Source organism: Mauremys mutica, chromosome 23, assembly GCF_020497125.1.
Source record: "Mauremys mutica isolate MM-2020 ecotype Southern chromosome 23, ASM2049712v1, whole genome shotgun sequence".
NCBI classification, from domain to species: Eukaryota; Metazoa; Chordata; order Testudines; family Geoemydidae; genus Mauremys; species Mauremys mutica.
In genome coordinates this window covers 13,168,440-13,186,409 of record NC_059094.1, presented here as the reverse complement: position 1 = coordinate 13,186,409, position 17,970 = coordinate 13,168,440, and the positions used below count along the sequence as shown (strand labels likewise).

Genomic DNA, 17,970 nt, shown 5'->3' with positions numbered 1-17,970 from the left:
TGAAGGATGAATATAAAAATACACAAGTGTGTGGGGACAAAATTAAAAAAGGCCAAGGCAAAAAAAGAGATTAAACTAGCTAGGGTCAGAAAGGGTAACAAGAAAACATTTTACAAATACATTAAAAGCAAGAGGAAGACCAAGGACATGATGGGCCCATTACTCAATGAAGAGGGAAAGACAATAACAGAAAATGCAGCAATGGACAAAATGTTAAATCACCCAAAAAAAAAAACAAAAAAACCTTGGCAGTGATTGGATAATTACTATTGTGAACATCAGTGTAAACGGGATATGATCTAAAATGGGAAAAGAATAAGTTAAGAATTATTTAGACAAGGTAGATTCTGCAAGTTGGCGGGACCTGATTAAATGCATCCTAGAATACTTAAGGAACTGGCTGAAGAGATGTCTGAGCCATTTGCAGTTATCTTTGAGACCTTGTGGAGGCTGGGAAAAGGGCAAATGTAGCACCTGTCTATAAAAGAGGAATAAAGATAACCCAGGGAATTATAGACCAGTCAACTTAACTTCAGTACCTGGAAAGATAATGGAGCAAATAATCAAGCAATTAGTTTGTAAGCACCTAGAAGATAATAGGGTGATCAATAAGTCAACATGGATTTGTCAGGAACAAATTATGTCAAACCAACTTAATATCCTTCTTTGACAAGGTAACAAGCCTTGTGGCCAGGGAGGAAGTAGAAGTGATTATATCTCTACTTTAGTAAAGCTTTTGATACTGTTTCACATGACCCTCTCATAAACAAATTAGGGAAATATAGCTTAGATGCACCTACTATAAGGGGAGTGGACAACTGGTTGGAAAAGCATAGTTAGAAAGTAGTTATCCATGGTTCACAATCAAGCTGGAAGGGCATATTGAGTGGGTCCTGCAGGCATCTGTCCTGGGTCTGGTTCTATTGAGTATCTTCATAAATGGTTTGGATAATGGCATAGAGAGTACACGTATAAAGTTTGCAGACAATACCAAGCTTGGAGGGGGTTGCAAGCCCTTCAGAGGACAGGATTAGAATTCAAAATGATCTTGACAAACTGAAGAAGTGGCCTGAGGTAAATAGGAAAAAATTCAATAAGGACAAATGCAGAGTACCACACTTAGGAAGAAACAATCAGTTGCACAAATACACAATGGGAAATGCCTGTCTGGGACCCAGTATTACAGAAAAGGATCTAGGGGTTATAGTAGATCACAAACCAAATGAGTCACCAATGTAATACTGTTGCAAAGAAAGTGAACGTCATTCTGGCCTGTATAAGTAGGAGAATTATAAGCAAGATCTGAGAAATAATTCTGCTCTTCTCAGTGCTGATAGGCCCTCAACTGGAGTATTGTGTCCAGTTCTGGACACCACGCTTCAGAAAAGATGTGGACAAATTGGAGGAAGTCCAGAGGAGAGAAAAAAAAAAAGATTAAACCTCTAGAAAACATGACCTATGAAGAAAATGAAAAAATTGGATTTCTTTAGTCTGGAGAAGAGAAGACTTGGGTGATGGTGGGGGACATGAAAATAATCTTCAAATACATAAAATGTTGTTAGAAAGAGGACACTGATAAATGTTCTCCTTAACTAAGAAGTAATGGCCTTAAATTGCATCAAGGGAGATTTAGGTTGGACATTAGGAAAATCTTCCTAATGCGAAGGGTAGTTAAGCACTGAAACAAATCACTTAAGGAAGTTGTGGAATCTCCTTCAGTGGAGGTTTTAAAGAACAGATTAGTCAAACATTTGCCAGAGACAGTCTAGATTATACTTAGTCCTGCCTCAGTTCAAGGGAACTGGACTAGATGACCTATTGAGGTCTCTTCCAGTCCCATGTTTGTATGATTCTGATTTAGTTAAATCAGAGCAAATCTTGTGAGACTTATTTCAGTTAGGAACAGATTTAAGATAAAATGACATAAGCCATTCTTAAATGGCAAATAAGTGCCCACCTAGTGATTTTAACTAAACTGGTGCAAGCTTATATTTAAACCAGACCTTAGATAGCAATAAGCCCTTACACGGTATATTTTAATGACTTTAAGTTATGTCAAGTTGACAAAAACAAGGAAGAGCTAAGAGTTTGTCTCCATGGAAACGATCACTGAAATAACTAAATGAGCTGTTAATTTACACCTTCAGTTACTTGAGTGTATAGGTGCGTCCACACTACCTGCCAGATCGGCAGGTAGCGATCGATCTATCAGGGATCGATTTATCGCATCTCGTCTAGACGCGATAAATCAATTCCCGAACGCGCTCCCCGTCGACTCCAGAACTCCACCAGGGTGAGAGGCGGAAGCGGAGTCAACGGGGGAGCTGTTCTCGTAGCTGAAGTTGCGTATCTTACATCACCCCCCCACCCCCCTCGTGTAGACCAGGCCTATATCTGCGTGGATGCACTTGTTCTGGAATAAGAGAGCCCTATTCTGATGTAGGGTTCTCTTATTCCAGAATAAGTGCATCCACACAGACATGTGCTGAAGGTGTGAATTACAGCTGATTTAGTTATTTCTGTGCCTGTTTCCATGTAGACAAGACCTAAGATTAAACTTCAGTTTGTCCTGTTTTGGTAGGTAGCACAGATTTCAATTCAGTGTATAATGCTACCAGCTACCACTAAAACTGCTCTAAGAGTGACTTTGCCATAATAGCCGTGGCAAAGGAGACTGAATGTCTTTCAGTGTTTTGGCACTGCCATGGGTATCACAGCAATGCAAATTCATGTTAGCAGCCTTAGTGGTATATAAGGCTACATGTGTGCCAAGTAACTATTATAAAGTGCATCTGATGTACTACAGTAGGTACAAGGAGATGAGGAAAAAACAAAAATCTGGAGATAGATTGGAATTTTGTAGAGATGCACTTCTTTCCACTTAATATACAAGTTCTGAATTCATACTTTTCTTAAAACATGAATTGTAAAAAAGATTGTCTATAAACTAATCCCTTCTCAGTGCATTACTGAGGTGCTTTAAGCTTGGTGAATTCTCTTGCATTACATTGCATCAGGAAGAGGATACAAGAACCAGATGTGCTTCCTGTATAGATATCAATAGCAAATAGATTGATAACTCTTTGAATACTGCTTTGTGGCTTTCTTTCCTTCCTCTTTATTGTTCTCGTATAAACCTGTATTCCTTTCCTGCAGCTTTGGAACGTAGCCTCTTGAAAACACTGCAGAAACTGGATGAGTATCTGAACACTCCTCTCCCTGATGAGATAGATGAGAACAGCATGGAGGATATCACAGTTTCTACCCGCAAGTTTCTGGATGGCAATGAGATGACGTTGGCAGACTGCAATCTGCTACCTAAACTACACATTGTCAAGGTAAATGATTTTATTGGGAGGGACCACAGTCATTTCAGTTACATTTCTTATAGTGGATATAATATACTACAAAATAATAGAAGTAAAAGTTAGAAAAAATGTACAAGGTCTTGGATCCCATCCCATTGCAATTAACTTGGTAAATAAGGCTCAGTACATATGTCCTTGTTAAGTGTAACCACAATATTAACAGCATTGCCTAATAATTTAATGAAAGATTCTTGAAATGTCTGTGAAACTTCTGTGCCTACCCTAGTTACAGTGAGACCTAATAGATAACTAGGATACAAGGATTTATGGCTCAAGTCAAGCCAGGTTTTAATGCGCTGTAGAAACAAGGCAGTCATGAGACTTTAAGAAGAAAGAACCATATGACTACAGTTTTTCCATGTTTCATTAAGCATGTTTTTTCTATCTGTATAGAAAATGTCCTTAGTAATACAAGTAAATTGCACAATGCCAAATATAGGACCAGAGGACAAGTTAGACACACCTGAAATATCTAGGTGATGGGAGAGGATAACTCTGCAAAAATGAAGATTTTTCTTTATTACCATGGTCTGACTTCTGTTCCCCTTCTCTTGCACTGTTCTAGGCAGTCTCACACTGCACATGGAGACTAGGTTAAATGTATATGCCTGGTTGTAGTACTAGTTAATCTGTAGTACTAGTTTGCTCATTGTCTTCGGATAAACTGAAGTATATAGTGTACCACCGGGTCCGCATACATACCAGAAGGGCAAGATCTACTGATTTTGATCTTTAATGGAAGTTACATTGTAGGGTTTATACTCTGTGAGGTTAGTGTGACAAAGAATGCAAGAATTGATGTAACATAAAGGACATGAAGTAGTCATTGCATATTTCTTTTTTTTTTGTTCTAGGTGGTTGCCAAAAAATATCGCAATTTTGATATTCCCAAGGAAATGGGAGGGATTTGGAGATACCTGACCAATGCCTATAGCAGGGATGAATTCACCAATACTTGTCCCGGAGACAAAGAGATTGAAATAGCTTACAGCGATGTAGCCAAGAGACTCACTAATTAAACAGCACTTGCAAAAGAGATGACTTCTCACATATTCCATAACAGAATGCTTCTCCTAACAGACTGCTCTTTTGCATATAAAATAAGTGTATTTTGCATGAATTTGCAGTTATTCAATGTTACGTTGGATAGAGCAGGTACAGTAATAACCTAAAATTTGCAAAACAGGAGTAATGAGGCTTGTTTTTCTTTACCCTCTTTAGCAGCAAATATGAAGAAGCAAATATGTATCATTAATACAGTTTGTGTTTAATGTTGCATTGGGGTACCCTAGGCACCCCAGCATAAAGGGTTATTTTCCTCCACTCCTTTTCTTTTATCTATTACCTATAGCTAAAATTTGCAAACATTTGGTCCATTTCTGTGTAGACACTCTTGAAATTCACTAATTGGTCCACAATATTCTCTTGGTATATGGTACAAGAAATATTTATGTATTTTGGAATTTACTACTTCTTAAAGGTCTGCATGTAGGATAAAATAGTTATCTACAACATACTGATCTGTACCTGCTTGTCTATCCCAGCCGTATACCAAAGGATCTTATTTCCAAAAAAGCCTTTTGCAGAATACTTGGCAATATATTTTTTTTTAAAAAAAGAAGGAAAAAAATACTGTTAAATAACGGTTGGATTACAAACACTCTCCCCCCCCCCCCGCCCCCCAAAAAATATATATATGGCCACCGCAGACCCAGATATGAATGCCCCAAACTGAGAGTTGGGATCTTGGTCTGAATTTTGTTTAAGGGCCTCTCAGAGAAAGTGTTTAGGTCTGGGCCTTCTGGAGCCCAATGAGCACTAGTAATGGTTGGTGGGTTAAAAAACAAACAGTGCTGTCTGAACTGAGTTTTGGGTCAGACCAGATAAACAGTTAGCAGAAGGTCATTTTGATGGTGCATCATGAAGAAACCAAAAGAGCTAGACACCCACCATTGGTTCATTTTAAGAACTGCAAGTGGCTGCTTTTTTGGTAGTAAAGAGCCTTTGTTCTGTGTAAGTCATTTTAGTAACATTTATTTAGGAAAACTGTGCTGTTGTAAACAATGTACATGTAAACTTTAGGGTTCTAGTTGACAAATAGCTACTGTATATGATAGCTAGGAGTGCAATGATTAGCAATGCAAGACTGACACACAGCAACTAGAGTAGAAATCTTGCTGAGAATTTTTTAAAGATATTTTTTCTGAAGCATGTGTAAGTGACCTTTAAAAGAGAATATTTGCCTTAACGTACAATATGCATTTTTCTAAAAGAAAAGCCCTTTCTTGTTTTCTCTTTAAAAATAATGCTCTGAAGTGCCAGCCTTTCTAGGAATTAACTTTTCCCCTGAGTGTCACTTGTCTACATACTTGGATGGCAATTTTGCATAACCGTAATCATTGCACTACTCTACATTTAGGTTTTCTGCAGCAACACTGAGGAATAGCACTGCAATTTTTTTAGAAGCAATTTTCAAATATTTCTAAACCAGGGAATAGTTTTCTTGTTTAATACAAAAAGGCAAGGTTTTCATGCATTGAAATAAATTAGTAGGTTATTTTAGAGGCCATCAAACCCTAATCCAAAGAGCATTAACCTATTTTTTGTAATGATACTTTTTTTATATTTAACTGATTTTAGAAGTCTGGAAAGTGCTATTCCTTGTAGGTTGTTTTTCCGATATTAAACCTACTGCAATAACACGAAAATGCTCACAGAAACACACTTTTATACACTAATGTTTTGGTAAGCACTAGTTTTATGAAAAACAGCACTACTTTCTAAGCATCCTGCTTTTGCTACTTCATATATCCATAAAGTTAGCTTGAAATAAGTAATAGAGTACTCCATGTTTGTATTCGTGGCTTGTGGTGCCTTTGTCTTGCCTTCTTAGGTCTAGAATTCCATTATTGTAACAACTCTCAATTGTTATGTCTTTGAAAAGACAGCAATTGATACACTTATAATCAAACCCTGTTATGATTTATTGCAGAGGTGTTCAGGAACTGAAAGGAAAATCTACAGAGCAGCCTGGTTAAAAATGATCTGTAGCCTTTTTATATTCACTGTATCCTAAAGGCCCATTCACACCATGAATAAAGTTTGTCTAGCAGTAAAAAACTCCTTTAGGGGTTTAATAGTTGCCAGTGTTACATCAAGAGAGAGGAATTATTTCATTTTTTGTCAGATTAAAACATGGTTTTGTTTAGTTAATAACACATGGAGAGTGACAATGGAAGTTTATTGGTTTGGTGCTTTTTGCCTTTTGTATAGCTTAAAATGCTCAACTAAAAATGGAATATAGGAATCCGTTTACTTTTGGGTATGGCTTAGTCAATTGAAATTAATAATCTACATTAAATTTAGATCCGGATGGCCCTTTGGAGTTGTTTTTTAATTAGTGATCAGGCCCAATTTTTGTTGTTAATCTTGTGCTCTGCACAACCCTGGAAGGGATTAGGCACCCAGTATGCACACAGATTGTGTGCTGGGTAACTGTGGATGCGCGTGATCATAACTAATCATTTGTATATACAGTGACCACAACTGAGTGTACAAATTTGGTAACTGCCCACAAACCAGGCATATACACGCTTCCTTTGTTAAAATATCAGGCCTGTAGTCTAGTATAAACCATAGATGCTTTGTAATTTCCCTTCAATAATCTCTTAATTATCATCCTCAAAACATGAATGTTGAATATAATATGCTACAACTAAGTCATATTTTAATGGCTGACACAGTTAAAAGCTTGGGAACCAAGTTAAAGCTCTTGCTGTCTTTGGCACCCATTGATGTATTTCTTGTCTCAATATAATGAGCTATCGAGTGTCAGAATGGACGGCAACTAAAAGAACGAGCTTTTCCCTTCTAGTCATAGCTCAAATGAGGCTCTGGTTGGTTAGTAACTGAAAGGGGATATGCCATGTGGTGGCTGCTTGCTGATCTCTGCGAAATGCATTGCTCTCTTTCTGACTTCCTAGGGGACGGGTATCTGCGTTGCATTGCATCATTATAGCTGTCCCACTTCTTGGCCTCTGTGCTGAGGATGCCAACAACTTAGTAGAGACTGAACATCTTTCACCTCTACAGGTAGTCCCTCCGGGTCAGAACCACAGGGCATAGGCAGAGTGGCGTGTGGTGGGATTAGCCATCTGTGCTATATGTATACTATAGAAAGAGGACTTCAGTCTGACTCCAATGACCAGCACTTACAGTAACCCTTATTAATGGGAAACTCCCTGTCCCCATTCCCTCTCACTTTGACTGGAGAACAAGGTATACACACAAATTTGGTTTTTAAACAAAGTTTTCCTTTCTGGAAAAGACTTCCTACATGTGCAAAACTGTTTGAGCGGGATGCATGTGAACCCTTGAAATGATTTCATGCACTCCAAACATTTCCTGTGTGTGTTTTTTTTCTCTGGCACTCAAAGTCCCACATGGACTACTGCAGCCGTGTAGTTGCATAATTATATTTTTCCCATAAAATTGGTAATTTTCTGGAACGGGTCTGTCTAAACTGATTGAAAAGAATTGTGTGCAGTTCCTTGATAAGAAAAAAGATTAAATCAACTTTCTGTGCTAAGGAAGCAAATTAGCTTTTCATATCAAAGGAACAGACACGTGAAGAAAACTGACTGTGTTTAGCCAAACCCACGATATCTATCTCCATGTAGAACACAGAGGCTAAGAACTCTGCCATTCAGATAATGATTTGAACGTGTTAAATGAGAATCTTTGGAACAAAACTTTATCTATCCCAAGTCAGCCCACTTAGCTTGTGACACTAATTCTTGCCTTTTGTATGTGGGTGGGATGAAGTTGGGTGAGATGCAAACACCCAGAACTGGACATCTGGAATTGGAGTGTGGTATGCAGAAATACTTGACACGTCCATACAGTTTATTGTAGTATGCTTATGTCTTTCACTTTCTGGATCATCTTTTACAGATATACCAGTATATTGCTGGCAGCTAAAAATAAAATTATATTTTCACTACCAAGCAGATCTTGATGTTTTTGTGTGCGCACATATCTGACAATTCAAGATGGTGTGTTGTGATGCACTACTGTATACACAATTTTTATTGTCTGACAGTTAAAGCCAGTGATAGGGCATACAATTCCCAGTTTTGCCATTGGCCTTGTGACCTCTAGTTGCATTTAACTTTGGTAACTAGATATATTTACCCACTCTGCAGGAGTGTTGACTAGAATGAGTTTAAAATGCCAATTTTTTCCACAAGTAACTTTTTAAAAATGATCATTCAATATTTTCTGTGGCAAATCTCTTGATAGAGAACTTGGGGATTTATTTTTTAAAAAAACATTGGTTTTCAAAAATTGAAGACCAAAACATTTTACCAAAAAAGAAACTTTAACTTTGCAGTTTTCTTTTTTTAAAAAGTCAAATTTCCCATGAAAATGTTTTTGTTGAAAAGCCATTGTTCATCATGTTCCAACAAAAAATTTCAATCTCAACTGTGGAGGACTTAACTGATACTTTCTAACAGAAAAGAGTTAGGCTCCCAAGTTGGGATACTTCGGTTCTGAGTTTCAGCCACACACCTCTCAGGACTTCTGCTTAGCAATGTTTCAGCCTGAAAACTTCCATCTTTGCTCTCTAACCTGTCAAGACCCAGTTAAGTCATCAGTTTCCATAGGAAGGTTCTAAGAATATCCAGGGCATTGCTAAGCCAGCTATTCATCATCTGGTTCACCTTGGGGGTGTGAAGTAGATCTCACATTTGATTTACAAGGAGATTTGTGTTCTGGAGAATGTGCTCCAGGATGCAGTCACCTACACTCAGCATGCCAAATGAGAGACTGTTACAGCCTTGGATGATGTAGTTTGCGTTCTAAAATACCAAGGCTGCTCTCTGAAAGAATTTGGAGGCTAAACCCATGCTAAGATTACATCATCAACACTCATCTACTTCACTGTGGATAGGTGGACTGATTGCAGGTCTAGAATGTAGTAATCCAGAACAGAGAGTTTACTGCCTGTTATTTTGAGGCATTCAACAAAGGATGCAGTCCCTCCCATCAGAATGTGTAACTAACTCCAGATCCTTTGGCGTTTGTGGGAGATCAGAGAGAGCCTGATTTTTGCCATAAAAAGATCCAGTCATCTTGCACATTACCAAATTCCAGCGCTTTCTTGAAATCTAAGCGGGACATAATGCTGCCTTGCAAATCTGGAGAGCAGATTGAAGGGAAACAACAAGGAATCTGGGGGGTAGAACAGAAGACTTCTGCCCGCACCAGGCAATATGTAAAGGATAGGTGATGAGCTTGTTTGCTTAGTGCTATTTGCTGCAGTAAGTCTATTGAACTGCTCTTTATTTAACAATCTCCTCCATTTCTCTAAACTCTGCTTTTAAGATGCTTTAAAAACGGGTGCCTAGATTCTTAGTGCACATAATCCTGGCTGGGTGTCCCAGCCAGAAAAAACTGGCCGGTTGGGCTCAGATGCTGTCACACATGACCCCTGACCACAGCATTCCCCCTATGTTGGTTTCAGTGGTGGTCCTGATCCAACATCCTTGAACTTTGGACAAGTTTGGGGCCGAACTTTGCAACTCAGGCTAGTCTCTAAGGATGTGGCCCTGCTCCCAGTGAAGTCAATTGGAGTTTTGCCAATGACGATTGCAAGTGTTGCTGCATTTTTGCCAGTGGGAAGGGCCAGGACCGAAGTATGCTTGAATTGCCCTCTTCTCATTCCTCTCTTTTCTACTTCATCCTGTTCATAATGACCCATGCTGAGCCGGCCGCTAGCCATTGGTATTTGGCCAAGGAGAGATCTGGTTCTGTTGGAATATTGGTTCCCCTTGAAGTTGCACACAATGGCTGGGCTTGTCTTGGCACTAGCCTTGAAAGCCAGTCTCTTGTGTGGAAATATTCTTTTGGGGGCTAATCAACTTATGTGAAGTTTTTGCTGAACAGTGTTAGTTTATTTCTATGAGCTGTTAAAATGGTTTCATTTTTACCTAGGGCTACTACATTTTTTTATATATATATGTTTAAAATCCGGAGTTGTCTTGGTTCATTCCTTTAGCAATTAGTACATTTAATAGGGCTCCAGGTTTTTATAGCAGAGAGGTTCAAATATACTAATAGCTGAAAGCTGCTGTAATAATTGGGCTATGGAAATTCCAGAAACAATTTCCTAATTACTTCCTCCTTCACTGAACTCCCTTATAAGCAGCAGTAAAATACAGTAGCGAACTGGGCCAGGACACCCTGCCAATGTCTGCAAGCTGCGCCCTGGTGGAAGACTAAGGAACCCACTTTTTTAGCTAGTTTGCCTCATTTGCTCAGAGGGTGGCCAAGAATGGGTCAGGAAGAGTTTTGTGTTCAATTTTTGAGGTTTATTTCAATATTCAGGTCAGTCATAAAATCAATGGACACATGTAGGTAGGTTCAAAGGCTCTAGGACAGTGATGCTCAATCAGTGCTGCAAGAGGCTATTTTCTCCAGCTCCAGAAAGGCATCCCATATCCTCCTGAGCACTCAGGCTGCCCTTAAAGGTAGGTAAAAATCCATGCCTAACAAAGGGGATGGTTTAGATGTCCAAAGTATCAGGCATGACATGCTCTCTGGAACCAGAGGACGGGAGCTTGGCCTGACTAACACAGCCCCACTTTCCAAGTGAAATAAAACTTGGCTAGGTTAGATGATGGGAAAGACTTTCAACTGAGATCTTTAAGTGCAAAGTAGTCCAGACTGCTCTACAAATGCCAGAGGACATGGGGCCACTTTTCAGAAGAGCAAAGGGCTTTAGTTTGGTATCCTGGCCAGAACCTCCTTCCTCATACTTCCCCCTTCGTTTTGTAATTTGCTATGCCCTGGCTGTTCACTTGCATTTCGGTAGGTGTGTGCGTGTGCGTACACACGCCTGTGTGTCTAGATAGAAAGAGCATTGAAGTGATTTGGGATGCTTTAGAGTGAATGTGCAGGCTAGAATTACCTATGCTGTCAATCTGGGCTGGTAGTCAAGTTTACCAAAAGTAAACCGTGACTTTTGAGGGCCCAATTTCAGATACCTTAAAGGGGCCTGGTTTTTGGAGGCAATGTGCTGGGCACTTTTCTGAAATTGAGGCCTCAGGTCCTAGTCTGTCCCCACAACGCACAAACAAGTAATGTGGGATATGCAACTAAGTGGAACTTTCTTGCAGTAGATTTACAGCACTTGGTCTGGCTACATTTTTGACGAGCTCTCTCGACTGATGCTGGATGCATTCCAGGGCTGGAGAAAAGAGAGCTCATGATTCTTTGAATCAGGAGAAGAGCTGCTGTGTTCTTCCTGCTGGACAGAGAGATGAAAAAAGTTGTTAAAAGACCAAGATCAAACATGAGAACTTCAAAACCAACTGAATTAATAAAGTGGATGCCAGGGGACATTTCAGCTCTTTTGATTACTAAGACAGAGGGCTTGGCAGGACCAGGAGAAGGATTTTTGTCAGGTTTTTAAATTGAGGATTCCACATACAGAAGCCCTGGTTAAAGTAATATTGTTCAGTAAGTGAGCTTGAAGGTTAAACTGATTGAAATGTCCCTTTCCTTCCATGCAACCAGAGTGCTCAGGAGTGTTGTTCCATCTAGGGCAGAGAGGGAAGAAAGACTAATGGTGTTATGTCCCTAACTGTGAATTCATGGGGCAAAGTTGAATTGTGAATGAATGGGAAACTTTACTGTCACGTGAAGTTGATTTGACTATGGTGAAGTTATCAAGGGAAATGTGACAAGCTTCTGTGGAGCCACTCAAGACTCTACCAAACACACTGAGGGTGTTCTGTAGGGAATAATGCTTCAGTGGAACAATGGGTTACATGAGACAGGGTCCCTTCCGCATCTGATGTCGAGGGAGCAGGCTTGATCCTTTCTGTTTGAGCATCTCAGAACCTTAACCTGCGAACCGCCCTGGGAGATGGGTGAGGCAATGGTAGCCCCATCTTACGGAGGGGAAAGTGAGCCACGGGGATTGACTGACTTGCCCAGGAACAGACAACAGGGATCAGGAGGGAAACTCAGCCCAGGCGTAGACACAGCTCTAGTTCAACCCCCCCCAGCCTGCTCCCACCAAAAGTCAAGCAATGAGACCAACTAGGAGCTGGATCTCAACCATCACTAATTTTGCCCTTAATGTATGTGCTGAGGAGTCTTGACTTCTCCTCCTCCTCTACAGTGAGAAGTAGACAACGCTCCAGCCTGCATAGCTATGTAGTTTATCTCCACACCTTCAGTGTCTCTCTCTCATGGAGCAATTCCAGTTTGTCTCCTTACCTGCCTCACTCTCTGCATGGCCCTTGTAGTCCCTGCTGCATGATGCTTTAACATGGAAGTGGAGCACAGCTCCAATTGACTTCTGGTTTTGATCCCCAGAAGTCCAAACCCTTGCCCTTGCCATGTGGCTCAGCTGCGTCCAGGCCCTGTTGCTCCCCCATGCGTTAGACCCCCGTAACGTCTTCCTCCTTGCAGACCCTCTGCCAAATTTGCCTGTTGTGCTGCACATAAGGAGCTCACAATGGATTTTCCATCTTTCAGCTGCTCTGTGATGCCAGGCAAAAGCACCTTGGCCTCTCTTTGAACAGTATTGAGCTGGAGGCAATAGGATCCAATGAGCAGAGGGTTTGGAACCAGGAGCTCGAACCATCGGGCTGCAGTTACTGCTGTGCTGTGGCCTTTGGCAAATTGTCATCGTCTCTGTGCCCTCGTTCCCCAGCTGTAAAATGGGGAGAGTTCTCTACAGCCCAGGGATGCCAGTAGAAAGTAGGTTAATAGAGAGAAGGCTAAACCAAAAGGCCAGGGCCAACCTCCCCATGCACACACCCTTCTGCAGTTTGGGTCTGAATTTGAGCTGGCCCATAACGATCCAGTCTTAACCCCTGTGCTTTGGAGCGTGAAATCCACAATTGAATTTTGCAACTCATCTCTCGTTAGTCATGTGCCTTGAAAACACACAGAGCAGGCTCCATGCGAAGTGGTACAACCTGGGCCTGCCAGCTCCCCGATGCCACTTTTCAAGGTCCCAGGGGCACAATACAGGAAAAGGCTGCAAGCCATTGTGACTCCTGGTTTTGTATGTGTGGGAAATGGATTTAGACAAGCACATGCCAGCCGTGTCAGCTCTTCCTTCGTTTTAATTGCCAGGCACAATGTTTCTTATAGTGATTGAGGTTTTGCTTTGAGTCCTCTGTGTTTATTAAGGCAGAGTTTCCAAAGTGATTTGATTTTTTGGGGCTGGGGGGGTGCCTTGTCTGAGACTTCTCTAAGGAGCCTGACATTCAGATACTCCTGAGCACCTTCCCTCTGCAATCAGGCCCTTTAAGGTCATGAGTCACTTCTGAAAATCTTAACCCCGGCATGTGTACAAATTAGCCCTGGCTGGCTCCACTCCTAGGTTGGTGTCCTATCCCCTTGCGCACTCATGGGCAGCTGTTAATGATGGCACCATGCTGACTCATGGAGTTAATGTTGCCAGCCCCCAAGCATTCAAAAATTGTGAGTCACACCCGTCAAAAAACATGAAATTTAAAAAACAAAACAAAAAACAGAGCTCTTTATATTCATTTTCTAGTGTTTGGAGCAATGAAGGGCTCATGTTTTCCAGCTTTATTCTGTTGCCACTAGGGCTAGAAACTTTTTTTTTTAAAGGTGGAGATTTTTTCATGTATTCACATGACTCCAGGAGGCAGGGCTTTAGAGAGAACAGCAAAGACTGAGATTTGTGATGAAATCTCAAGAGCTGGCAACACTGAAACCACAAAGTAGCTGACGTAATGGGAACGGAGTTTGCTGAAGCTCTCTGGTTTTGTACCTTCCAATCCAAAGGACCTAGTCATGCGACACCCACTGTAGCTCAGTTAGGGTAGGTCTTTACTGCAGAGTTCGCTCCCAGCAGCCAGACTACCTTTGCCTGGCTGTAAGCAGCCATGCTGGAAAGCCATCCCTGACTGTCCTCGTGAGAGCTGCACTGGCCCCTTTGAAGCACTAGGATTTCTTGGGGCACCCCCCAGGCTGCTTTGGGCTGCAGAGAACTGAGCCACTTGGGTTCTTTTCCAGTGAATTGTGGGAGAACTCATCTGTCCTGGGCAGCCAGAGGGAATTGTGGGAAGGCACTGGTGGACTGTTCGGCACTGTGTGGCTTAGCCTCTGTCCTTGCTGAAAAGTACATGGGTTACCAGCCCATGTGTAAGGTGGCCAGTACGGGCCGGCTCGCCTGGGTTGAAAGTGCCACCAAACTCGAGCGAGAGGGTTTTGTGGGTGGACAGGCAGGGGGTTAGGGCTAGCATCTGGGGCAGAGCCCGAATGAACTCTGCAGTGAAGACAGAGTGAATGGGAGCATAATGCCGCTCTGCGTGCACTGGGTGGAGGAGTCTTCCTGTGGTAAAGCCATTATTTAACCTTAACTGAAGGAGGAATTGGGGAAAGACCTCTCCTCTCCCTCTTAGTGCAGCTGCGGGAGACCGATGGGGTGGGGTTGGTAACACACACAGCCCCTGCCCCCCATCCTGTGAAGCAGGTGTTAAGTTGGCTGGGTCTCTAAATGGTTACGCTTGTTTCTCTGCTGGGAGAGGCGCCTGCTGGCAGTTTACCCTGCTGCAGGGGGGCAGTTCTGAGCATCAGAATGTCGCCGACATATTAGAATTCTTTGAAGTCTTAATCTGACATCCAGCTCGCCCGGCGCAGCTTTCATCCCTCTCCAGCGCTTCCCCAGCCAAGGCTGTTAACGGGAAACTCTAAGCCGTAAATTTTGACTGTTAACATCTCCTGCAGTAAGGATTTTGTAATGAGCTGAAGTCGCAGTGAAAGAGGAGTGAAAGGCCTTTAAGCTAGCACACGTCCTGACTGGTTAGAGCCCACCAGGGCTGGGAAGAGCTGAACTTTAGAGCTACGCTGGGGGTTGCTCTAGGTATCGCTCTGCCCTCTGGGCCGGGCTCTGCCACTGCCTCTGCGTCACCTTGCTCTGTTGACTTCAACGGGGCAGTCTGGTGCATTTTCATCTGCTGTGAAATGGGGTGATGCACACTCAGTGGCTAAAGACTGAAATAGCAATGAGCTCTCTCAGCACCTGCTAAGGACCAGATGGGGATCCAGAGGGGAGTGCTGCTTACCCAAACCAGGGAGCGGAGGAGGGAGAGCTGGGCTCCCCTTATTTTAAATTCCTGTACATGTCCTCTCATGCTCAGCCTCCCCACAGGTTAGTGGAGCAGGAGCCAAGGCCACCTGTTGAGTATCCATTTTGCATATGGGGAAACTGAGGCACAGGGGTGCTGTGCCTTGCCCAAGGTTACCCAGTCAGCCTCAGTGCTGGGAATAGGACCCAAGAGTCCTGACTCTTAAGGTGCCTTGGGTCACACTGCCAGACTAGAACAAGTAACAAGAAGGGAGGCCTATTCATCCCTTCGTTTCAAGAGGGAGAGCAGAGGAAACCAGGTGGGGTGGGTAAAAGGCCCAGCAGCCCAAGCCACCATTGGAAGATGGAGCAGCAGGGATAACGCCTGGGAATATTTCCTCTAGTGGAGGGACACAGTGTCAGTCAAGTAGGAATTGAGGCCGTGCTCCCATTTTTATTATATCATTGCTGTGAGCCTAATCCCTACCCAGCCTGGAACACAGGTCTCCACAGCATCCATTTCACCCTAAGGATTGTGTATGCACAATGGGTCTCTACACTCGTTTGGCTGCCAGCGAATTTCCTGAATGACACACTTCATGGGAGCCCTGTTTTCTCGCATCTTTTGCTCAGCAGAAGTCTGGCAACTTTGTGCCAAGCCACAGGCTGGGGGAAGATAGTGTGCCCCAAGAATGAGGATCAGTGTGGGAAACTGTTCTGCTTAGAAATGCCAAGGTAGGACTCCCGCTCAGTAGTAGTCTGACCGCTTCAATGAGGGTCCCAAGTGTTCCTCCAAGAGCTTTTCCATGTGGTTTATCCAGAACATCTTGTCCAGTTCTGGAAGAACACTTCATCCTGTTCTTTGGGATCCAAAAACTCAGTTCAGCTCCAGCTCATCACTCAGGTGACTTTTTTAGGATGGAACAATTCTAGGCCTACCCTGGCCAGGCCCAGACTTGGGGTGAAACCACAATTCCAAGTCATAGCACACATTACGTGGTTTTTATACGTTTTTCCCTAGCTACTAACATCTATTCTTCTTGAACGTAATTGGTTTGGATGTCGTAGAGCTCATGTAGCGACCAATCGCTTTCGTACTCACCCGAACGACATTTCAAGCTTATCAATTCAGGGGGTTTCCACTTATCTCAACTAACCCGACAACGCAGTCTCCAGCACCCAGCCTAGCACCCCCTTGTTTACAGTGTAACCTGGCACTCAAATGAAGCTATCTGCGTCTTTAGTCATGGCCACAATGAGCTATCCCTACACCAAGCTCGTGGTTATTTATGCAACAATTGCATTTATAGATCCCAACTCAGATTGAGCCTGGATTCTGCTAGGTGCTGTCCATACACCTCTCTGGGTACTTGTGACCTCATCACTACAGTATCAGAGCAGCTTCCAGTCAGTGAGGGGTTTCACGTGCACAGAAGCCCCATGGGGTATGGAATATTATCCCCATTTTGTGACTTGGGGTGTATGGTGACTTTGCCTAAGGTCACATGGGAAGTCTGTTATCCTGCCTGGAACTGACCTCTGGTTTCTTGAGTCCCTGTCTGGTGCCCCTTTGACTTGATCATCCTTCCCCCCTCTCCCTGCTTTGGAGAACTTGCAATCTATGCAGGCAGGACAGAGATGGAGCTGAAACAAGAGGCATGGAGAGGGGATGTTCCCGGCTTGTGCTGTCACCTCCAGCCAGAGCTGAGAATAGAACCCAGGTCTCATAACAGCCCAGGCCAGAGTCCTCCTCCCCTGGCATCCTGCTGCCTCTCCAGTGTATTTGCTGCTTCCCTCCACTCCCACTTGTCCTTTTAGGCAGCAAAAACAATCCCCATAAGGCAGACATTGAATAATCCTCCTTGGCACGACTCAGCCATGCTGCCACTGCCTGTGCTCCCACAAGTGTGTGTAGATGAGGAGGGAAATCACGGCCCTAGCTTGTAGTGTCGATGTAACCTTAGAGTCTCCATGGCTGTTTTATGGGCTGACCAGGCACACTTCATACCCAGGTATAAAGAGTTTATTACAATAATAAAACCTAGCTCTTTTCCTATATCGTGTTTCTCAGCAGTAGATCTCAAAGCACTTTACAAAGGAGGTCAGTACATGACTGAGGTGCTTTATTAGATTGTTAATCAGTTGTTAGAGAGGCCAACAGGTCAGTAAATTAAATATGGAGGTATAACTACCTCCTAGAGCTGGAAGGGACCCTGAAGGGTCATTGATTCCAGCCCCCTGCCTTCACTAGCAGGACCAAGTACTGATTTTGCCCCAGATCCCTAAGTGGCCTCCTCAAGGATTGAGCTCACAACCCTGGGTTTAGTAGGCCAATGCTCAAACCACTGAGCTATCCCTCCCTTCAGTTGCTTCTAACCCTCTACCACACTTTTGACTGATGTTGTCCTGATCACCTATCACACACATTCCTCATGCCTGCGACATGCTTGGAACATTTATTAAACAGGCTCCTTTAAGGGT

General features: G+C 42.8%; 1 protein-coding gene across 3 annotated transcripts in view; it reads left to right on the top strand.

Annotated features, from left to right (window-relative positions):
- The window catches only part of CLIC4 (chloride intracellular channel 4), a 60,189-nt gene extending 51,815 nt beyond the window's left edge, over positions 1-8,374 (top strand). For all 3 annotated transcript variants that reach the window (XM_044997679.1, XM_044997677.1, XM_044997678.1), the window contains exons 5-6: positions 3,157-3,338; positions 4,223-8,374. In XM_044997679.1, coding sequence (XP_044853614.1) covers positions 3,157-3,338; positions 4,223-4,387 — 347 coding nt within the window. In that variant the 3' untranslated portion in view covers positions 4,388-8,374. The remainder of the gene's footprint in view (positions 1-3,156; positions 3,339-4,222) is intronic.
- Positions 8,375-17,970: the final 9,596 nt, after the last annotated feature.